Here is a 24,907-nt window from a genome sequence, read left to right as displayed (position 1 = left end):
CGGAACCGGCATTTTTCCATTCCTCCTGCGCTTAACCGGGGGGAAAGCAGCGCTGGGAGCTACATGGGACCGCTTTGGGCGTTTGCTCCTATCCCCACTAAGTTCTTTATCAGGTGACCCGTTGACCTCGACTGCATCATCACTCACCAATTTCTCTAAAACCAATCTTAACAACTGGGATAGTTCAGGGTCCATCCCTTTTCCTTTTGGGACACTAGCCTTTTTTGGTGGCATGATGAAATGCAATCACAAGCAACTATCCTACGGCTGAAATTGAAGATGATTATTTTTTATTTTTTTATTGTGTTATTGATGATCCTGCAAACAAGATGAATACAAACACCGTTAACAACTGGATTATGAGGATTACAAGTCTTAAATACTTAACCCTGCCAAGGACAGCCAGATAATTAGTGCAACCACACAGGCTACACACACCCTTTGGCTGAATGCCAGTAGGCCACGCTTAACAATGGATCATGCACAACGCGCGACACAGGCATGTCAAGCGCCACAGCTAACACGTGATAAAAATACAGTACAAATGCGATAAAACACTGTATGCCCCCAGAAAGAACACCAAAGCTTCGCTTAAGGATTTTTTTTTTTTGCGTGCCAGTAAACCTTGAGCCTCAAGGAAATCAAGCTGAGGCAGAAGTAACCCCGTTTTCAAAAACAAAAGGATAAAACAAAGAATTCCCCGAGGTCCTACTAAACGGGACCGCATAATCAGTACAATAAATACACCCGGCTCTCAAAATTAAACCAGCGTGACCCACTAACAACACGAGATAAAGTAGCCCTGCGCACATCCAGCAAAATACTCGGCGCGTCAGAAATCGCGCTGCCCACCACTTATTAACACGCTTGAAACGCGCTGCAGCGAAAAATTGCCCTCACGCGGCTTAAAAAAGGGGGGCGCCCCAGTAAACCTGCAGCGCTTCCCCGAAGGTCCTACTTAGCAGTACGGCACAAACAGCACATCAAATATGCCCGGTGCTCAGGCTTGAAACCCTTTTTAAAATTACCCGGCGCGCCTGAAATCGCGCTGCCAACAATTTAACAAACGCGCCTGCAACGTGCTGCCTCACATGCGGATTGCCGCCCCAGTGCCCGGAGTCAGCGGCGCAGTGAATTGCCCTCCATGCAGCTTCGAAAAGGGTGGCCCCAGCACACAAGCAGTGCGCGATGAAGATCTAGCTCGAACGCCGAGCTGGTCGCGCAAATACTTACAATTCTTAATTCTTCTGACCTGGCACCTCCTGAGACGCTCCGATTCGGATATCCCACGGCCGTTAAATCAAGAAGAAAGGAGCAATAGGCCCAACGAAGCGGAAATCCCAAATAATCAGGAACCGGTGAAAAAGGAAGCGGGAAACCAACGTTGACGAATCCTCAAGCGCGGGCCCCCGCACGTACCCGGCCACCGCAACAGGTAAAGAAGGACGAGCCTTCTTTGGGGGGGGGGGTGCGCTCTTAAATAGCCCCCCACCGGATTGCGGTGGCCGGATCCGGCCAGAAGCCAACGCGGACCCAACGTCTGGACCCCTGCTGTACTTCCGCCCCAACGCCTCCCGAGGCATGGGGCGGAAGTCCACCCAGCCCTGCGCACCTCTGGTGCGTACAAGGGGAGTGCTGGGCCTCGGAGGCCCTGACCCCTAACGGTCCACGCCCCGCAACTTTGGGGTGGGCGCTTTACCCTTTTGTATGTGATTGTTTCCAAATCGTTATCTGTACTTGGCTTCTTGTTGATTATCTTCTCCCTGCTCTCGTTTTAGAAATCGGTCTCTGTACACAATTTTCTATTTTAAATTTGCTTTTTAGGGGCAGCTGCCTTTGCACACAATTCTCTAGGCTGCACTATGGGCCCATCTCAATGTGAAGTGCTATGCACATAGTTTAGCCTGTATTCTACTTGCTGTGTATAGTTCTGTTCCATGTTCACAGGTCCCAGTCCGCATGCTGGTCTTTCTACACTGCTCTATATCCAGCATACTGTGTACATAAGTCCTTCTCTACCAGGCTCTTGTACCCATCTTTATAGGTCAGTTTGTTTCTACTTGGCTTTCGTTTTACAGCTTTGCAAATTTTAAGTGCTCTTCTCTTATTTCTTTTCCCTACAGCTTTATTGCCGCAGATGGCCTGCCTTGACCAGATGCAGCCAGGAGCCACAGCTCCAAGGACTCTACACCCCGAGACACCAAGCAGACAAATGCCAGGGACAGCTGGGAAGCCTCCCTCTGGCACCATGCCACACTTCTTTAAGATGCCCCAGGAGAAAGGACAAGGCACTAACCAGAGGGGCAGCGAGGCATGAGCAGTGAGGACAACAGAACATCATGTCTCCTCTCCATTTCCATGGATCTCACTGTGTTGTGTTTTTTTGTGGTGGAAGGTCACTGCCTTTCGCAGCGCTCCAAGCGTGATGCATGTTGGTGCATGCAGTTTCCAGACCAACTCCACACGCTGAGAACCAAATCATGAGCCATCCATGCCTGCCAAGGGATCACAGTCTTGCCTTGAATCGTTAGTATTACTCATAGTGTCACTGAGGCAGAGATGGTAGCATGGTCCTAAGGATGACATCACTTCTTCAGTCAGAATCTGACATGTTGTTGTCAGTGCAGTGACTGCCCCGTCACCCCAATGGCAGTGGAGCGTGGCTGTATCTTTTGTAACATCATCACTTTAACATTGTTTAATCAGGAAAGAGACTCCTCCTCCAGTGCAGTATGCGGTGCTCCAGGGTTCATGAAATTCAGAAATGAGATCATGGCTTCAGTATTGCTGTCAGTGTTTCGGGAATGGAATCATGGCTTCTTCCCCAGTGAAAACACACCGTCAGCAAGCCTCACCGCTTCAAAAACACAATCATGGCTTTAGTATTGCTTTTACTGCTTCAATATTTGAATCACTCCCCAAGTATTGATGTCACTGCTTGAGCAGTGAAATCAGGGCTTGGCACCAATACTGCTGCCTGCTTCAGCAGTGAAATTGTGGGATAACTAGTGTAAATACTGTTACTTCAATGGAATCCTGACCTCGGCATTGCTGTCCCTACATTTTCAGTGCAATTACGGCATCAAGTTGCTGTCGGCTTCAGCAATAAGATAATGCCTAAAGTGTTGCTGTTAGTGCTTCTTCTGTGTAACCTTAGCTTCAGTATTCATGTTGCTGCTTCTGCAATAGAAACTCATCTTCAATATTGCTGTCACTGCTTCTGCAGTGAGATCATGGTGTTGATATTGCTGTCGATGTTTCTGTAAAATAATTAAGGCCTTGTTGTCGCTGTCTTTGATTTACCATTGCTGTGGCTGCTTCAGGTTACAGACTTGGCAACAGAATGACCGCTTTCCATTGTTATGACTGCTGCTTCAGTGGAAACTCAGCTTCAGTATTCCTTTCACTGCATCTTTAATGGGACCAGAGCTTCAGTATTGCTGTCACTGCTGAAGAAATGTAATGGATCTTTGCTTCCGTATCGTTGTCTCTGCTTCTGCAGTGTAATCCTGGCTTCGGTATTGCTGTGATTGCTGCTGCTGTCAAGTCATTGCAGTCGCCGCTCAAAATGGTGCAGTATTCCGCTGCTTCAGCAGCAAAATCACTGTTTCAGGAATTATATAATGATATATTCTGTCACTGCTTCTGTATAGCTGTCACAGCTTCAATATCTCACCTATGAGTAACCGAGTGCTATTTTCATTGGTATCATTATGTTGTAAGTGAAATCATCAACTTTTCATTTGAGTCATCACCTTTTTGGGAATGATGTCAGAAGGTCAATATTGCTGGTATGAACTGCACTGAATGTGTACTGACTGCATCACTGTTGGATCAAAGGTGTCGACTGAACTACACTCCTAGATGGCCTTCAATACAACATGCTGGTGACTTCTTCCTTTCTGCTAGGGTTTCCCTCCTTTTTTCTTTCTTTTTTTTGGCATCTCCTTAAATTATTTGTGAGCCCGTGGACACTTTTCCTATACAGTCAGTCTACCCTGAACAAATACCTCTAAAATTGGAAGTTTTTTAAAATCCGGTCATAGAAGTGATACTTCAGGGATTCCTGGGCATTACTGTGAAGCAGTATTGGCCTTGCAGCTTGCAACTCCACGGTGAATAAAACATTTGTTGTCCGCGTACTGCTCCCCTGACAAACACCAAAAGAAGAAGACAGGATTGTTGGTGCAGCTTTTATCACTAGCATTCTAATTTCTATTTAGTAGACCAAGTGATGCATTCCCATTTCAGACTTTTATAGTAAAGATGGCATCAACGGGTGAATGAGATTTCCTTCCTTGACATACAGGCTTTTTGCATCTTGGCAGTTCCACCTGAGCAGGAACATGTGCTTCATGGTATCCAGTACTTTCCCCAAGTCCGTCGAGAGACCAACAGTGTAAGTGGACAGCTAAAGACGTCTCTCGCAGGGACGGTGACTTTGGATGAAGTGGAGAGATCAGTGAGGGTTGCCAATCTGCGAATGATTTGTTATAAAGCTGCTCGAAGCTTGACTCCATGTCCCGCACCTTTTGAAAATGAACACATCTCAGAATTGTTGCAGAATGCCACGTGTTCATAGTGACAACCAGGAGAAGCGGTTGTACTTATAAATATTCTATATTTTTTATATTGTTTTGTATTTTGAGTCATATAACTCAATTGCTGCGTTCCACTGCCTTTTACTGGTTCCTCATATTGTAGTTGAAGTACACTGATTGGGCCTCCTTGTCTATGACTAATGGCCCCTCGGTCTTCTTTATTCAAATTCCAGCAATTTTCTGATTTGCCAGACAGGCCACTAACCCTTATTCGACAGATTTCATGACAGAATCAAGGTGGTGTGGGTAGGCATTGCTTGGAATTGTTGAAGATAGAAGTTAAGCTTTCCCCAATGAGTATTTGGTTAAACACTATACGTTTTTGTGCCTTCATTTTGGGGCGTAATTTCTTAAGAAACCTGTGTGCAGTATAGATGACACAAGTAGGGCATGCCAAGAGGATTGTTTCAGGCCAGAATAGTGCCTGATGTTGCTGTTGTTTGTAAAGAGGTGTGCTTAGTGTCCCCAATAGAAGTGTGTTTGACTACTGCTATTCCTCCTTTTTAAGTTGTGCGCCCAAGCGCTCTAGCCTGTTGTAATCTCTCTCTGGGCTTTTAACCATGCCCACCACACACTATCACTCATTCATGAGCCTGCCTTTCAAACATCCTTTGTTATCATTGGTAAATGCTTTACGTTTGTCCCTCCTTGGGGTAGTTTTGTTACCGCCTTGACCATCGACCCTCTTACATGGATAATTGCATGTTTGCCGATTCATTTGACTGTGAGTGAACTTCTTTTTCCCTTTTATGTCTCTCCTTCGCGCTCATACTCCAGGCTGCTCGCTTATGTCAACTGTTTTACTTGTCATTTTCAATTTATGTGTAAAGAAAAGTCCAGTTAGGAATTTACAACGCTAATAGCTTTAACTCGAGCAAACAGGAGACCCATTACATTGCAAATGCTTGTTCTTTTTACCATCTCCTCTTTGAAATGAGTCGGGCTCTGTGATGAGTGCCACGATGATGTGTAAATTCAGCTCTTTTAAGATCTAGTTGCCTGGATTTCCATCTATATATGGCATTAGGCAGGCTTCTGTGGTTTTCTCTGAACCCTGCAAAGTTTCCAATACTAAGTAGCTTTACTCTTGATTATAGGGACACATTTGACCACTCAACGTGGTAGAGTAGAAGGGTTGAGCATATGTACTGTCATCTGGCCTTTACGATTATAAATTGAGACTTGACTGTGTACTGGTTTCTGGAATTTTTCGAATGGACATTTAACAGCTCTTTCACCATTCATGGTGGACTTATTGTATTCTAGACATACTGCTAGCAGATTTTGTTCAGGCTCCTTCAGCCATTTGCATCTTTAGTTCAGGAACCATTAGCAAGTGGCTTGAGCCATTTTAGTCTCACCTCTTCACTAGCTGCTTCCTTGGAATGCATGCGAGTCAATTCTACATCTGAAAAGTATACTCTGTCACCAGACATTTAATCCTTTATCTCATTATTGCACTGTAAAACAATCTTTTAATTGTTAGGTACTGCTGCAAGCCTTTTAATGCTTTTGTCGGAACTCGAGTGCTAGGGTCAAACTTGTTTGTCTTTGCCAGTGCTTGTTAAATGTCTTTGTGTCCAGAGATATATAATTCAAGGTCAAAGTGTGCTTGACATACAAATGGATTTTATTAGATCATGGCTGGTACTACTTTCTCTACTCTCAAGTTCTGTGTGTTTTTTCGCAAAGTAATTAGTTCACTGCTCACTTCTCACTGGCCTCTGGCAGGAAGATAACCCTACCCCCATTTCCATTTTTCATTAACTGGTTTTTATCACAGCCCCTATGTGGAAATTCTTGGCATGGACATTGTATGATATAGCAGACATGGTAGGAAGACTAAACGTTTCCCGTTTTGTTTGTGCTGACTAAAGCATTGGACTGGAGACTGAAGTATCTGATCGAAAAATTAACTGCTATACCTGTTTAGGGCCTCATTACGAGTTACCTGGTATAATCTCTACCTCCTCAAAATTACCCCATCCCTGGAATAATTGTTTGCCAGGGAGGTCCCAATAATTCCAGGGAAAGAAATGAATGAGGATTCCAAGTTTGTGGGAATAACAAGGACAGTCCGCATTCTTGCGCCAGCACTGCATGTCTTCCCCCTTTGTTTTTTATATTTAGATCTTGTGTGCTTTCAGTAGCACTTGAAATCTTTCTGAACCAATGCAATTTGTGTCACTAGTAATAACTATTAACGGCCCCATCGGGTTACTGGGGTACTTGTAACAAGATCTGTAGCAGTAGTTCCTAGATTGATCCCTGTAAAAGTGGGAGAGGTTGGCAGATAATCCTGAAACTGAAAGGCAGGGCTTTAGGGTGATAGGAAAAGCAGATATTCTTTCGTCCTTGCTCTTTCCAATTCTCCGTGAGTATCCCTGACACCTCATGGTGGAACTAGAAGGTGCTTCTGTAGCTGTTTTTTATGGTCTGTTTTGCCTGCTGGTACTGTGTGTGCAAGCAAACATCATATGTGTAATGCCTCTTCAATGCATGTAGGGACCTTGACTAGTTTCCTTCTCTCCTCTGAATGGTGTGGATCGGAACTGCTTCTTTAGTTCTCATTTTTTCCCTATGCAGAATTTTACCTTGAGCCCTTTTAATCTATGTTTGCAGTTTTCTTCCTTCCTTCCATCACCACCTTCTTCGAGTTCAGGTAACTTATTCCTCAGATGCCTCAATGCTCTGGCTTCGAGTTAGAACCAGGTGCCGTTTGCAGTAGCTGACCCCTGGGACTTCTGTGTATCATTATTGGAGAAGTTACAGGGAGCACACCTAAGCTCTGTTCTAGCCCTGGGATGCTGTATGTAGTGAGGAGGTAAATCTAGGGGTCGGCCTCTAAACATGGTACTAACCATCATTCTCACCACTGAGGGAGTTGGGCATCCCCCTGGGGACCCTTGCTGGTTGCAATCATCCTCAATGGCCGTACACTAGTTGTGCAGGTAGATTAGAAATGCATGGTTGGAAAACAGTCCATCCCTTTGGTACCAAAAAAACTTTTTCAGTCTGTACCATGCTGTAATAGCACAAGAAAATGACTTAAAGTGCCTTGCAGCAGAGAGTCCAACAGGATCTAGACCAGCCCATTCTCTAGAATACTGTTGAGTTAATCCCACCTCCTCATCAAGGCATGGAGAACCAAAGTTGCCACTGCACCAAGTAGCCTAACCAGTCTATCCTTCTGGGAGCATTATTTCAGATCTGCTGCACAGTGAGTTTGAGTGAATCTCCTTCCTTTGGATCAGAGGTTCAAATATCCCACTGCTCTGGAGACTTGCACCAGACAATCAATTCCTGCTCCTTCTGTGCGAGTTCCCTGTCACAGTCCAGTAGATCTCTCCTGAGTCCACCACCCCGTCAACTCTGCAAGTGTGAACTACCCCAAATTCTCTTTGGTTATATACAGGAGGACTTGGGGTGATTATGCCCTCCATCATGATGAAAGCCATCACTCCTCCAAAAAAAGTAGGGTAGCCAGATTGTGGGTCTGGTCTTGTTCAACAAGGAATGTCATGACAGCATGCTGTTACAGATGCTTCTTGGATTCCAAGATTCCTCCACAGGCATGGGTCTTTGTGCCAAGCTCCACATGCATTTCTTGTAACTCCGCCTGGTGGAGTGCTGGGGCCAGCTAAGAGAAGAGGAGTCAAAGCTCACACTAGGTGATCCATTCATTGTTCTGGCATTGGAATAGTGGGGGAATGTACCTAGCATCTTGGTAGAATGCTCCTTCTGTCTGCCATGTCCCAGTGTCCAAATTACAACTGACTCTTCTAAATAAGGTTGAGGGATCATTCTAGGGAACTCTTTTCAGTGTCCTGTGGGACAAATATGATATAGCATTGCATAAACATGTTGGAGCTACTGGCAATCTTCTTGATGCTGAAGGCTTTCCTACTTGTGCTGGGATCCAGGACAATTGTGATGGTCCAAACATACCATAGCACATCGTTTTTCTACATTGTCAAATTCACTTCAGCTGCGCTAGTTGACGGTACCTCTGTGAAAGTGGTTGTTGCAGCAAGTCATGACCTGCTGGTCTCATATATCCCAATAGCACCAGAATGGACAGTATAAGTAGATATTTCTTCTTCTTGTCGGAGTGGCAGAGTCTTCAATAAATCCTCTTTACCACTTTCAAGACATGGGGCCGTCCAGCTGTAGCTGCCTTTGCAACTCCCTTCACTACTTGCATAGGCATGTCCTGGATCATTGATAGCCTGATGCAGGACTGCATAGAGGAATTTCTGTATCTGTGCATTTTGCTTGGTACCCATCTGGTTCAGAGGATCTGTCATTAGGTGAGGGAGAACGCAGTGTGCTCTTTTATCCTGTTGGCTCCAGTGTGGCCCTGCAAGATTTGGTACCTCAATCTAATTCTAGCCAAACTGTTGCACAAGCCTAATTTAAGCAATTGTGTTGTATGAGCTGAAACGTCTTTTGTGGAAGACAGCCTTCTTGATGGCTGTAACATCAGCCAGGCATGTAAGCAAGCTGCCTGTCTTTTGAGGCTCTTGGGCCACCATTTTCCCTTAGAAGCATGCTGGTTTTTTGGCCTTACCTTCCTTGATAATGAAAGTGCTGTTGGAGTTCCATTTGAATGAAGATATCATTCTTCAAACTTTCTTCCACATCACCTCTTCTTAGCTGATGAAATTCTTCATATTTATCATGTGAATTGCCCCTTGCACTTTTATCCGGACCATACCATGGATCTGCATCCATAAGACCTGCAAAGGCCACCACTGCCAGGGAATGCCTTGCATTACCCATTGTTACACTCAGCATCACAAAACATTTTACTAGAGATAGAGCATCTTTGATGGTATTCTGCAAGCATTTGTCTGTTAGAGACTCACGTTGAGTGGCTGCTTGGGATACCACACACACAATCTCCTAACACTACGCTCTTGAGTGATGTGAAGATTGGCCAGGAAGTTTTGTGAAGCCTTGTTGCCTCAGCTGCCAGAGACGGCCTCCTCCATGTCGTTTTCTTGGGTACCTTATAATTTACTCACATGCTGAGAATGTGAAAGAGTCATGACTTGAGAATAAACTTAAGTTATCTTTGTGGTGGCTGTTATTCCTCATCTGTAGATTCTTTCCATTATTGGCACCTTCCTACTGATCACTGAAGCATCGGTTCAAAAAAACACACCATTTCGATCCTATTTTTGCATTAAAAGAAACTTGCAAGAGTGAAAGACATAAAGGAATGGGGGCTTACTAGACATGACATATACTTGTTTGCACAATATTGGTACATACATATCTGTCTTAAAAACTTCTAGTGAAGCAGTTTGTAGTCTAGGTGGAAGGTGGCTGGCACACACTAACACGTTGAGCATGAAAATAACTGTGCAGACTAAGAATAAATGAGTCACCGTAAAGGTAATTTCTCACCTTGTGTTTATTATTCAAGTACTGCGGAAATCCATCTGAATTCCATCGAAACCATTAATTTCCCAGACTAGATTTGAGTGGAGACCACTTTTAAACCCTTTCCCTCTAGCTCACTTTGTTTGGCAATTGTTAGGGTTGAATCGTTCCTCTTTCAGTGCTACCTTCTTGCAACTGGAATTTAGTAGACTGACCTACCTTTGACAAACTGCACTGTATTGTTTTATTTAATTATTTTAGTTTGGCACAGGTTTGTGACATGTAGGTAATATTCTGGGATGCCTAATTGCTACGAGCATACTACAAATAGGACACTATACTGGTTCTGCTTAAGAATGGGTGGAGGTTTTATTGTTCATACGAGACTGTAAGGGAATTAGTAAAGTCTTTTCCTAGGGAAAGTTTCCACTCTTTGTTCTTCTTCGTCCCCTGGTAGTTTTCTATTTTATTCTCCCCACAGGGAAACTTTGTTTCGTCATGGAACTCCCATGAGGTCAGAGAGAGAGAAGGAGAGAAATAAGAAGTCTCCATTAGATATGTTTTCCTTATTATCGATATGCCTTTTATTTAATTTTGGTTAGTTCTTTTCTTTTCCTTGTGCTCCCCTTATACGTGAGATTGCCCTTTCCTAAAAGTTCTCTTTTCTTTTCAGTGGTTCAGTCGAGCAAAGAAACAAGACAATAAATTTTTTTTTAAAACAAATACCCAGGGAAAAGATATTAAATGACTGGTGTTCGTTCACCTTATGTGAGGTTAGTTCCAATTTGTGCAGTTTTTTCAGAAGTGGTGCAAGTCCCTCCTGATTTTTTTCTTCCCCTCCCGTTTCTTTTTCCTCCTGGCACGTCCCCAGCCTTCCCTATTGTATTATAAATTGAACTGCATAAGCGGTTCCGTACCTGGAATGGCCACGTCACTCCTGGGACATGGTTGGCTTCTCCATGCGTCTCCTTCTCTTCTTCTATGTTGTGGCATGTGTCTTCTTCACCACAACCGGCGTTCCACGTCCCCCTTTGTCAGTTCCTTCTGCCGTCTTTTTGCATGCCTTCTGTCCCTTCTTCGTCCTCCTTCACTGACCCGTCTTCTCCTCGCTTGTCTTCCTCCTCCAACCCTCTTCTCCTTGCTCCCTGTGTTCTTCCTGTTTCTCTTCCGCGTTCTCCCTCCCTTCGTTTTCCAAAATTCTTTCCTCTAATAGCGGGACGCTGGGATCCATTCTGACGTCATCGCGCTCTGTGGTTCCAGAAAGGATACTCTTGAGAGTCAAACCCCCTCCCCCTCCCCCCAGGGTATTCTGAGTCCGCCTCCTGCCGCCGAGTCTCCTGTGCCCTGTCACAAGGGTCTTCCTACAAATCAAGACCCAACAGGTAGAACGTGGAATGTCTGGATCAAGACATTAAAGCTTCTCTCCGAGGTGCCCCAAGACATGTCTTTTCCCTGTTTTCAGTTTACTGCAGCCACTATCCAGCATCATTCAGATCTATATTCATAGTTACCAACTAGAAATATATGCCCACAATACCTAATGTATTACCCATTTAGTTGGAGAAGGCTCTGTTCAAGCTGAAGGAGATTAAATCTTGCGTATTTGTTATCCGTGATTGGAAGAATGACAACTCTGAATGTTGACAGGAATTTTGGTGACATCATCCTGGATACTTGTCATCCATTACTCCTGGACATCTGAGTTACAATTCAGCATAATTCATGGCTCACAGAGACTGAAACATGGTTTTATGTTTGATGAAGATTGGGGATGGAAGACAGTTCAAAAATGAATTGCCCACTTCAGGCATGTGTGCAGACTGCATTATGGGTTCAGATCCTGTTGGGTTTAATCAGTCTTTTATCCTTCTAGGGTAGCTAAAATGAGCAATATTGAGGTGGGTAACAATAAATGTTGCTAATGTTAAGAAACCATCCTACAGCACACAAGCCCTCTCTAAAAACAAATATACTATTGGAATATAAAATTAACATTGTACACCTGGCACATAAAGCCTATTTTACCATCTGCCCTACATAATTACTTTTTAAATGAGCACACAATGGTTAACATCTGTTAATCAATGGAATCGAATAATGCTACACATACATCATTGTCTCCTATCTTCGGAATACCCTAATGTTTAGACTATCTTATCCCAATTTAGGGCATTTATTTTAAGAGCATCTGAAATCTCATCTTTTTGGCCAGACGAAATCGGATCTTTAAGGCTAACCACCTATGCCATGCGTTTTGAATCTGGAAAACATCCTCCCCTTTTAGGGCTACCTTTGAGGGACATGAACAGTGTAATAAGAATCAATACATATAGAATTGCAAGCATGCTCCAAAGGCTTAACCGTTCCTTGATTTGATATGATTTATAGAGCGTGTGAAGGCCTTTAGGCGTCTTGGCGCTAGCATTTACCAATTTCAATGCTTATCCAAGATTTATTGGTATATGAAAAGCAATGTCCCGATTCTCGTTAAGTCCTTTTGCAACATGGTTGTTCAGATGTTGACTTTTGCAAGTTGCCCATCTTGTCTTGGGTACTGCACAGATCATCGGGTCCTTTATCTCCTGTTTGCAGTGCTGCAATAGTCTAGGCCGTTGCCCTACTTGTCTGACACGCTACTTAGATTTAAGACATTTTATTGCAACAGTGCTAACACGCTTCACTGGATGTAACCTCAAGTCACACCATTTTATCTCTCTGCAATGTTAGAGCAAGATGTGCTTGGAATGTAGCCCAGAGAAAGCTGTGGCAGTGGTTTATATTCCTTCTGTAGTGGAATCATTCCTTCTGTATTCTGTAACCTTGTGTGTGTTTGTTTTAACGCCATTAGGAGCCAGGGGTATGCCCAAGTTTGCTCCCTTGCTTCCTGTGCCACAGGACCTAAACTATACTTAACACACGAGGCCAATCCTGGTCGGGATTGCTTGTGTTCCCTTAAAAGGCAGATGCAGGGGCAGAGTGGCTGGCTGGAGCTTGCCTAGCTGTTCGTGATGGACTAGTCCCACAAGGAGTAGGCTCAGTACTGATTTGCTTCTGTATAGAAGGGCTTAATAGATGGAAAATTATGGGTTATAATGCTACCCAGAGTGATTGCAGTGGTTTAGACCATTCAACTCCTTTGGTGTGTTTGAGAGAACCAGAGTTGGGGTGCTGCACATGACCATGCCTCTTTCTCCTAGCTAGGCCCCTCACTGCAGCAAGCTGTATTATGGGCAGGTGGACTCTGATTCAATTCACATTTACCATCTGTCTTTGGAACCATGCTCTTACATGATGAGAAGGAAAATAGACAGATTAGAAATAGGAATACTCTCAACTGAGAACAAGAATGGTGATTTCGCCTCTCGAGAAAAAGTAATAGTATATCACATGGGACTTACAAATGGGATATTACTTTTCTTGAGAATTACTTCTAAGTTAGTGAGACGGCAAAGCACTGTGAGTCACCAGAATCCTGGAGCAGACAACAGATTTTCCACAGTCCATACTCTTGTGTCCTCAGATGGATTTTATCGGAAAAATGTGTTCTAGCTTTTTCAGAATCCACTAAAGTGGCTTCACTTTCTAAATTAAGTTCTGTTTTATTTATCTGCTTGTGCAAGTGACTGATTTATGATATAGTCACGGGAGGAGTTTATTGGAAGATACCATGGGCAATGAGGCAATATTTGAATGTTGGTTGAATTGAAAATGGGTCTCCTTTTATGGGACAGGCATCTATCTGAGTAATATAGATAGATAGATTGCATCCTATGAAATTATGCCTTGATCTTTTGTACATTCTAAGACAGTGCCCCTTCCCCCGGGAAATTATTGAAAGTTCCCCACTTGCCAAGTGCAGATCATATGCACTTAGGGCGGATGAGAGTGCCCAGTTGTTACCAAGCTTTTTCCACATGCTTGGCTTTGCCTTTTTGTGTCTTGTAAATTCCTATAGCGGTCCCATGTAGGGAAATCCATTGTAGGTCATCCCTTCCTAAACAGAGCAGAGCTACCACCACCATATTGAGCCAGTGGTTTGGCTGACAGACTGCTAGGTCAGGGTTTTGAATCCATTTAGCCACCTGAGGTTCCACTTACAGATTTCCTGCAGGTTTCCCACATCTTAATGGGGTGGAGGAACTGCAAGGCGGACGAACAGAACATCTGACATTTTTGACAGGTGCCCTGCATCCACCAATCCCTAAATTCCCCACTCCAGCCTCCACCCATGTGTTCACGCCGTGCCCCTGATATGATAATTATGCCATTTGTGATGAGTCATTCTCTTACGTGGTAATCTCTCTAGCATTCAAATGATGCCAGGTGTGGCAAAGTGCTGTATCTGAGCATGGTCAGAATCTTGTACATTAGGAACCCTTGTACAGATAAGTAGTCTTCCTTACTGCCCATCCCTTAGTCCCCCAAAGCACCCTTACGGCTTTCTCTGCATTCTTAGTATGCTGCAGGTGTCCCACACCCTTCTCTTCCTTTCCATTATTTAGTAGTCAGCCTTTGCACTATTTTATATATTATACATATGTGTGTTTTTGTGTGTGTGTGTGTGTGTGCGCGCATATGTTTGATGGCATGTGTAGCTGCAGATACACATGCTGTGCAGATATCGCCATCTAGTGTTGGGCGCGGAGTGTTATAAGTTGTTTTTCTTCGAAGAATCTTTTTTCGAGTCACGGGATCGAGTGATCAGTGTTCTTAGCCATCAAAGTATTCCATCCACAGATTATGCACAATACAGTCTTAATAAGGACAGACAACAGGACACCAATGTATTATCTGCAAAAACGAATGGGGGGGGGGGGGGGGGGGCACATTCATCCCAATTGTCATTTCTAGCAATTCACAATTTGGGAATGAGCAATTCACAATCCCATTCACCTGCTAGCGGAATACATCCCAGGGATACACAACCAGCTAGCAGACCTCTTAAGCAGGACGCAGCAACAAATACACAAATAGGAGATTCACCCACAAGTAATTCAATATTACTTTCAGATGTGGGCAACACCAAACATAGACCTTTTTGCAACAAGTGAAAACGCAAAATGCCAAAACTTTGCATCCAGATACCCATACCCTCAATCCAAGGGTAATGCTCTATGGATCAATTGGTCAGGGATATTTCCTTATGCTTTTCCTCCTCTCCCATTAATTCCGTTTCTGATCAAGAAGATCTGTCACACTTCCCTCACAATAATACTCATAGCTCCCACGTGGGCACCTCAACATTGGTACACAACACCATTGGATCTGTCGGTAGTACCACATCACAAGCTCCCAAACAGACTAGACCTGTTGACTCAAAACAAGGGTCAGAGCAGCCATCCCAATCCCAGTATGCTCATCCTAGCGACTTGGCTCCTGAGGTCATAGAATTTGGATATCTACAGCTTCCACCAGAGTGTATGGACATTCTAAAACAAGAACGTAAACCTACAACCAGGCAGTGCTACGCAAATAAATTGAAACGTTTTGTATATTACTGCCAACCTAAAGACATTGATACACTTAAAGCATTAATACAGGATATTGTATGTTATTTGTTCTATTTACAGAAAGCAAATCTTGCATATTAATCTGTTAAAATTCATTTAACAACAATATCAGCCTACCTCCAAAACAGACAACATACCTCTCTGTTTAGAATTCCTGTCATAAAAGCTTTTATGGAAGGCCACCTACAGTTCCACCAGATCCTGCATGGAATCTTAACATTGTGCTCACAAGACGTATGGGCCCACCTTTTGAACCCATACATTCTTGCCCTCTTCAGTTTCTCTCATGGAAAGTTGCTTTCCTAGTAGCAATTACTTCCTTAAGAAGCGTAAGTGAAATTCAAGCATTCACTTTAGAAGAACCCTTCATCCAAGTACACAAACACAAAATAGTACTTAGTACAAATCCACATTTTTACTCAAAGTGGTTTCACCATTTCACATTAATCAGTCAGTGGAATTGCCAGTCCTATTTCCACAGCCAGATTCAGTTGCAGAAAGAGCTCTCCATACTCTTGATCTTAAGAGCTCTTGTGTATTATATAGACAGAACAAAAGACTTTAGGAAATCGCAACAACTTTTTGTGGCTTTCCAACAACCTCATAAGGGTAATCCCATTTCCAAACAAGGACTGGCCAGATGGATAGTAAAGTGTTTACCAACGTGCTATCTTAAGGCAAAAAGGCAACTATTTGTAACTCATAAAGCACATTCAACTATAAAGAAAGGAGCTTCAAAGGAATTCTTGGGAAATATACTAATGGCAGACATATGCAAAGCAGACACATGGTCAACACCACACACTTTTACTAAACAATACTTGTTGGATGTGTTATCTTGACAATAAGCAAATGTTAGTCAAGCAGTACTTAAAACACTATTTCAAACTACTTCAACTCTTACTAGCTAACCACTGGTTACTTGGGAGAAGGACTGTTTTTCAGTCCATGCACAGCTTGTGTATCTGCAGCTACACATGCCACCAAGCGGAAAATGTCACTTACCCAGTGTACATCTGTTTGTGGCATGTAGGCCTGCAGATTCACATGCGCCCTCCCTACTCCACGGAAACCTGTAGCTGTTGTAGTACTTTATTATGTAAATATGTATATACATTGCATGGATATCTTCTTTACTTTCTATATATTTGTACATATACAATTCTTTACTCCTTACTTCACCCTCCTGCGGGAAAACAATCTAACAAAGGAGTCAGTGCCCATGCGCACTATCACCAAGAGGAGGAGTCACTCAATCCCGTGACTCTAAAAAACAACTTGTAACACTCCGAGCCCAACACTAGATGGCAATATATGTACAGCCTGTGAATCTGCAGCACTGTATGCCACGAACAGATTTTACACACATATATATATATATATATATTTATGACCTGGTTTCTATTGAGAAAGCATTTTTTGTTTTGCTAATAACTTTGGTGCTATTTGATGAATCTTCACAAACTTTTCCAAAAAGACAATGGTGGTCACTTCAGCTGCTGTCTGGAAAGTTCAGGGTAAACCGCCAAGCGGGGGCGAGAAAAACGGGGTGGGGGGTGTTGAGTCCCAACACACATTTTCTCTATTCATTTTTCCATAGGGATTTTGAACAGCGATCGCGCTGAAACCACTGGACAGAATTACACCAAATTTGGCAGAAATGTAGCTCTAGGTGCAGAAAGAGGCCTTTTTGTTGTTTGGTGTAAATCTGTTCAGTAGTTTTCTAGTTATTGAACAGAAAACAAATTTGTATGTATAGGGATGGGGATCCTCCTCTGATTCGGAGAAAAAGCATGGCCCTGATTGGCTGGCCGCAACCTGACAGAACAGTTGAGGCCACCATCTTGTTTCTCGCATTGCCTGAGGGGAGGGTGTTGGGGAAAAACATTGTAAAATCATATAAGAGGTCTGGATGCAGGTGTCCTGACCCCATAGGACACATGGAGGGGTTCCTCATGAGCAAAGAATTGCTCTTTTTTTTGTTTTGGTGGGGTGGGGGCTGATCCTCCTCAGATCCTAGGGAAAAGCAAGGTCCAGATTGGCTTGCTGCAACCTGACCCAAATAATGTGTGCGTTTAAAAAAACAACATAGAAGTTCACTGAAAAAAACAAAGGTTACAGGGATGTTACAGTTAGGTTGACGTTTTACTCATACAAAACCACAGAAATTCAGCACTTATAGTTCTAGTTACACTTATAGCTATACTTATCTGAAGAAACTATAAATTGTGCCGGAAAGAAACTTTAGGCCACAAGTTATAGTTTCTCAACATAAGTATAAGTATAACCTTAACTGCTGAATTTCTGTGGTTGTGTATGGTTAAAACATCAACCTAACTATATTGTCCTTTTAACCTTTGTTTTTTTCAGTTTATATATATCTTTCTAAATGCTCCCTGGCCCAAAATCAAGGAAAGGACTGCCCTCAAAGTTAGCTACTCATTAATCATTTATTTCCCAAAAGTCAGTAAAAATTCCCAACACATTTCTGTCACGAAGCCTGTGATAAGAGTCTGTGGCTTTAACATACAAACATGTCTGACCAACATTATAGGCTAGAAGAAGGAGTAAAGGAATTCCTGGGGGCTAATTGGTTTGTGTTTAGTTAGAAACCAAAATAGCTGTCACATGACTGAGATCCTGTAATTTGGAATAAGATTGTGAATGTGTGTCAAGGGTGAAGTTAATGCCTACTCCTGTCCACTGCCTACCCTAACTAGTCACCCTCCTCTAAGGCATCACCCTGGACCTTTGGATAAAAGCCTGCCTCCAAATGGGTTTCATTCATTGAGGAATTAGCTTGTGAGGCTGAGACTTGGCTTTAGTGGAACTCCAAATGGTAGAACCCAGCCACGGACTTCACAATAATTTCTATTCAGTCAGTGGTATTATTTAGCATTCTGCAAATGACTGGACTTTGCATATTCTGCACTGATTTCCACACTTAGTTGTAATGCTGTGCTTATAGCCTTTGCCTGTACCTAATCTTCTGAAAGTTTCACCTTGACCACATCTTTTTTTTTTTTTTAAGTCTGTCCTTGGCCTGATGAATGTCATTTTCTGCATGTGAAGAGAACCCATTGATTTTGGGTGTTTTACCTGATAGAGTTGTAGGTTTTTCAAATTTCTGCTCTTCTCTTGAGGGTAAAGGCCTAATTTAAGCAGAGTGCTATCGATGGATCCCAAAGAATGACCAAGTTGCCAGTCAAAATTTTACCTACGGGACTCCAGTTGTTCAAATGATCTTTATCGTTTTCTACACCAGCAGACCAACCTTCAACACTAGTAAATTCTGCTCTTGATAAAATTATTTTCTTTTGTGATCTTGACGGTTGCTTCCTTGATCACTTGTGTTCTTACAGAGCACATTCAAAAACCTCCATGTGCCCTTTGCAGTAAGTTTGGGAGATTTCTTATCCTGTATTCTGCGCCTGTTTCTTGATGTGGGCTTGCAATGTAACTATCAAATAGATCTAGTCCAGCGTTGTAGGACTCAGTTGATTTAATTTTCAAGACAGAACTTTATTCCGTAATGAGATCGAGACCTCATATTAACTGAAGGTAATGTAAGGAAAATTCAACCAGGTAGTGAGAGAGATTTTGTTTCTGTGCCCATTAAACATCACAGTATGTAAAGAATTACTCTTATGAACTCAGGTGATTTGGCTGACATGCATGGGCCCCAGTCAGTTGACAAAACTGTAATCCGACCATTAATTGGGGCCTCTGTTTGAGGATATATATTTTGCTGTGGCATTTCATGGTGCTTCAAGAAGAGGGTGGAATAAAAAATGTGGCTTTGGAGTTTTGTTGGACCTTGTCGCAGTAGTTTCTACCAGCATTAGTGTGATTTAGTGACCTGTCTGATAGAAGTGTGCAAGTTATTGTAACTCAATTAAAGATATGCTGTTCTTAGGAAGGTAAGTTTGTCTCCTGAGTTTCTTGAACAGATGGGTAGATTGGTTAGATCGAGTGCTGCATTTAAGAATCCTGAGGTTTACATGCTGTTTGAAAAAGTCTCTCATCCTTTGCATTCCCTATTTTTTCTTTGCATGCTAAATCTCTATAAATAAGGGTTGCCAACATTTGGTGTATGAGCCAGATAAAAATAATTTCTACCTATTTCTTGTAAGTTTTTGTTTTTCCTCAGCTAGGCACCCCGAAAGCATATCATGATTCTGTAATAGGACTCACTCTACTGTTGTACTTTGGATTGTCAACCTTCCCACCCACCAGTCTTTCAGTTCCTGTCAGACCCTTTGTTGAAACCATGTTCCTACCAAGTGTCTCCTTTTCTGATCTCTAAATTTGTTCTATTACTAAAATGGATCAATTTATCAATTTATTGGAACAAAATGAATATTTTAGTACACATTTCAGCACTTGAAACAATTAATCCTCACCCTCTCCTACCCCTTTGTTTATGATTCCTCTTTCTCCCCCCTGTTTCTAATCCTTGTTCTATGAGACGGCTTCAGTATACTCTTCTTTTTTTTTTTTTTTTTTACACTTTTAGCATGTTTACCCTTTGCCTATCTGATTCTGTTACTCAGGTCAGCCTACAACAAAGCTTTTAGCATTTCTCATGCCTTTGTAAAGCTTTTTTGAACTAAAACAATTACAGTTTTGACCTTATTGATTCTGACTTTTTATTTTTCTGTCTTATGTAGTGTTTACTGGGTGCCTGAAGTAAGGTGTTCTTGCCATGTATTCAGCAAAGAAAGAATTACTTTCTTGTTCTAGAGATTGTATTTTGAAATTGTGTAGAATGCAAACAGTAACATATTAAAACAATTGGTAAAACTAGTGACCATAGACCACGCAAGTCTATGGAAACAGCACGTTTGTGTATTATATTTATACATTTCCCAACACCATGTTGTCTGCCATTCTACGGGGCAGATAACCCTCCATACCACCTAGCATGTCACCCTTTTTATTCCATTCTTTACACATCTATTACTATATTCCTAATCCTAACCTTAACACTATCCATTACCTCAACAGTAACATTAACCCAATCCTAAGTCTAACTATTACCTCATCCCTAGCCATAATATCTTCCTTCACACCATCCCTTAATTTATTCCAACTCCTAAAGTTAACCCAGCCCTATCTCAATCTCTTACCCCATTCCTAAGTCCTATCCCAATCCTAACTGACCTGTACGCCTTACGTTACATAATCATTCACACTTAATTTACTGTAACCCTAACTTCTAAACATGATCTAAACTGAACCCTAAACATCCCCGTAATGCCCCAATGCCCACCCTAACCCAGACATATTTTCAAAAGTTTTTTTTTTTTATATTTTATTGTTTTAGTCTGATTTGCGATGGATTTGTTACTTTTGAACTCGGAATTTGTATTGCTAAGTGTTGCATTTCATTGTCATGTAGCCATGACTCCCTTAGTCTGCATCACTTCTTCTTCTGCTTCTCTTTACATATGATCAGTTACTCTAATACAGACTAGAGTAGGAGGGCTTAAGTTGTTCCAGATTTTTAGCATTCCCATTAGCTATATAAATGATTCACACTCAAACCAGTTGTGAATAAATGTTTGTTCTCAGTCTCTGGGAATTCTGACACAGCTCTGGCAATTGTGGCCCAGTGTTGGACAATTCTGCTGTTGATGGAATGTGAGGCAGCTGCCCCATCCATGCAGCAATGCAGTAGATTACTTTTGATCCCCCAATCTCCTCTCCCACTGTTTGTGTATCCAACTGTCTGCTCAATAAATGTACCTGCAAATTTTCCCCATCCCTAAACCTCCATTTTATTGCCTTGAATTGACAGATTTATAAATACGCTAGATAGAGCCAAATTTATTATTTTAATTTCCAATAATGTTAAAGCTATAAACTAAATTTGTTGGTGGTTTATTTTTTTTATTTTTATTTTTTTAATGGGCAGTTCTTTATGATCCCCCATGTATCGTCTCCCCCGTGTGTTTTTGTACTCTGTCTCTGCTTCATTATCCCACCTCTCTTTCTCCACTCTTCTTTTGGCACATGTGGTGCTTTTGCTCTGTACATCTGTGTTTGTACCACCCAAGTCAGCAGATGGAAAGCTTTTTGCCACTCCCTTACATTTCTGTACCCTTTTGAGATGCAAAAAACAATTGAAATGTTTTGATTTTTTATCCTATTGTGTCTTGTTTTATGTTTCTCTTTAATTTTGAGATTACTTTAAATTAGAATTGAGGACATGGTTGTGAAAATATGATTCACACTGGAACTTGAAATTTGAGAGGAAATGCTCCAAATCTGGGATCCCGTGCTGGAGTTGGATGTGAGAAGTGGTCCTATATTTTTGGTTCCTTCATAGTGAGAAAATAGCAATGTGTGACGGGACAAGGGCATCAGTGGGTCAATACCTTGGCCCTTCCCCCTACTCATCTGCATCACAAGATGTGCCTTTACGTTCTTTTCAGGCTACCTGGGACGCCTGTCCCTTTAAGGCTCCGACGTTCACACAGGCTTGAAGGTGGCGTGACCCCAACCCTGGGGTTTTCACAGCTTTAGTCTGGTTGGCTATCTGAGGAGGGAGGTGTGAACAAGCAAGAAGAAGAACGCTCTGCGGGGAGCAAGATTCGCTTTCCCCTGACTAAGCCAGACCCATTGTGGTAACCTGATGCCGAAGCTCGCTGAGTTCCGAGGAAGGTCCTACCACTGCGAGTCTCCGCTGACAACAAGGTTGGGAAGCCAGATGGATAAGTAAAGCAGATGCCCGGAGGCCACCGTCACCTCGAGCCGTCCCGCCATGCTCCAGGAGGAGCATGGCTTACCCAGGTACGTGAAAGTATACTGGGGACGACAGGGATTTGGGAAATGGGTTGGCAGCGATTAGTCCATAGAGGGATCTTCCGTGTAAGACCGCCAGGCTTCTGATGCCTAGGGAGGCACGCTTAACGGTCAAATAACCGAGGATACAGCACATGGTGGTGGGATAGGGAGAAGGGATGACATCCCTCACAAGTTCCTCCCCCACCCCATGACAAATACTAGAAAAACAGGGCATAAAATCCTTACAATACTTACTGGTGGCTCTTCTCTTCCCTCAGAGGGACGGTTCATCTGTTGCAACCCGGTTCCGCTGACCCTGGAAGGAAGAAAAGAAGAAGACTATTACTGTTACGCTTGTTATGTGAAAGAAACCTATAAGCTAGAGGAAAATAAGAAGGAAATCCATACAAGGGAAACACGGCCTTCAATCTGTTGCTTAACTATATCGAGTTTCAACATCTCATGCACAGTCCCTTACATGAAACAGTGATTGTGTTTGACTGATTGGAGTGTTGTGCAGTATACATTGTAAACCAAAGAGACAGAAAAGTTAAAATCTAACCCTCAAACGTGGATATGCTTCTATACTGAGCATAATGTGATCGGAATTCATTCTGATAGAGACTTCCACCTCACCTTTTGAGTATTTCCCAGTGAGACTGGATCTGGAAACTTTGTTGTAGTATCTCTGTGCGCTGGCAGGTGGCACTGTGCGGCTCTGCACTGACACCATTCTAGTCTTGAAGTGATGTGCGGGGCCCATAGAGGCTCCATTCCTGTGCACCGACATTAGTTCATTTCTTTGGGCACCACCAGAAGCAAATCGTGAGTGTCCTCATCTCAAGAGACACTGCCCCTGTTTTTTTTCAAACAATTTATTCAGTGTGCATGGAATGTCACTCCCTAAAATGACAGGTTTCAAGCCATGTAGGGACTGTTGCAAGCATATGTCTGACAGCTCCCTATCAGGTATCCCTTTGGAGTCCGTGTGGTCAAGGCACAACGCAAAGACCTGAGTAGACTGCATCAAAGAACCTGAAGGCCATCAGGGAATGCGAGGCAAAACTTTGCCTCCAAGCTTAAGAAAACCCCAGACCGGGACCAGCCCAAGTCCCACTCTGCATTGCTGGTTCGTTCCTGGTCCCACTCCTGTTCCAGGAGTTAATGGAGCTTCTCCAGATGCCAGTCTTTGTTCTGCTGCAAGTCTTCAGATAAGCACCAAAAATATAAGAAATCGAAGCAGAATTCCTCTCCTTTGCGCCATTTGCACTTCCCTGTGCAAGTCGACTGACTTCAGAGCCGATTCCACAGCTAGTTCTGGCACAACCCAAATTTCTGGGGCTTTCGGCCATGCCGCACCAGAGCAAAGAGTTCTCCACAGCTATGCACTAGCTCTTCGGTTCCTTGCCGACTCCCTGTGGTGTGCCTTCTGCCCCAAGGAATCGAGAGCCTTTCCAACTGGAGTACCACTGGTGAGTATCCCCTGGTGCATCTGGTTCCTCTCAGCCTATCTTTCCTGCGGCTCCTGTTCTGACGATGCCCCCAGCACCCAAAACCATGCCAGGCCTGTTTATGTCAACCCCAATTCAACCTCCCCCGTCCAAAAACGTGGTCCGATTTTTCCTCTCTGATTCTGTTCTGACTTGACAGATGTCGGGCCTGGATCTGACAACGCAACAATGTCTTTCCTCAAATTACCACAAGACATGCCACATTCTTTGCATTCACTTTTTGGACCAATAACGATCAGCCCTATGAGGATGACAACTAGCATGAGGACTTGCAAAAGGATAGTGGGCTAGACACCTCCTCAGAGGCAGCTGTTTTCTCTCCTCCTGGACCAGCAACAGAAGACTATGCATCTGGCACTAAGATCATGCGTAGGGCAGCCAATATCATTTACCTCCAGGTTCCCACCCTGGAGGTGAAAACTAATGTTCTTACTGAGGTCCTATAGTCCGGGCGAGCCTTTCTGTGAGCTTCGCCTGCCTTCCAATGAGGCTCCGACTAACAGCCTTTTTGGAACATGGGCCAAGCCTTGCTTTAGCCCGCCAGTCCATATGCAGATCACCAGGTGCCATTGCCCTGCTCAAGGTAATCCAGCTTCCTCATCCCAGTACTCTTCACTGGAAAGTCTTGTGTTGCAGGCCTCCACCAGCCATTTCAATGAGAATACATTTCCTACCACACCCCATAACAGTGAGTTGAAACGAGTGGAGAAATTCTGTAAGCACCTATTTTCACCCACCATTTTGTCCTCTGGTTCTGTTAACGCATCCTGTTTGTTGGGCCGTTATACTCACGCCCTGTGGGATCTAATGTCACAATTTTTCCCCAATGTACTACAACACCTTCACCCTATACTGTCTCAGGTGGTCCAAGATGGTCATGATGCACCCAAGCTCACAATTTGTTGTGGCGTGGATACCATCGGGTGGACCATAAGCATCAGCGTTGCCATTTGTCTCCACAGCTGCACTTGACTAGGTTCTCTGACTATGTCAAATCCTCCCTGATGGACAAGCCCTTTGATGGGACCCTCATATGTAAGTCGGGGAGAAAGCTGACTCGGCCCTCAAGTTTTAAAGAGAGTAGGGCAACCGCTTGCTCTTTGGGCCT

At 43.2% G+C, this 24,907-nt stretch overlaps 1 protein-coding gene across 2 annotated transcripts in view; it reads left to right on the top strand.

Moving 5' to 3' along the window:
• Positions 1 to 4,629, top strand: part of GPATCH2L (G-patch domain containing 2 like) — a 357,886-nt gene extending 353,257 nt beyond the window's left edge. The window contains exon 10 of one of the 2 annotated variants that reach the window (XM_069208440.1): positions 2,124 to 4,629. In XM_069208440.1, coding sequence (XP_069064541.1) covers positions 2,124 to 2,317 — 194 coding nt within the window. In that variant the 3' untranslated portion in view covers positions 2,318 to 4,629. The remainder of the gene's footprint in view (positions 1 to 2,123) is intronic. The other variant, XM_069208439.1, reaches the window with a different exon arrangement.
• The last annotated feature ends 20,278 nt before the right edge of the window (positions 4,630 to 24,907 follow it).

Source organism: Pleurodeles waltl, chromosome 9 (assembly GCF_031143425.1).
Source record: "Pleurodeles waltl isolate 20211129_DDA chromosome 9, aPleWal1.hap1.20221129, whole genome shotgun sequence".
Lineage (NCBI taxonomy): Eukaryota > Metazoa > Chordata > Amphibia > Caudata > Salamandridae > Pleurodeles > Pleurodeles waltl.
The sequence above is the reverse complement of the archived record's forward strand: the minus strand, read 5'-3'. Positions and strand labels throughout refer to the sequence as shown.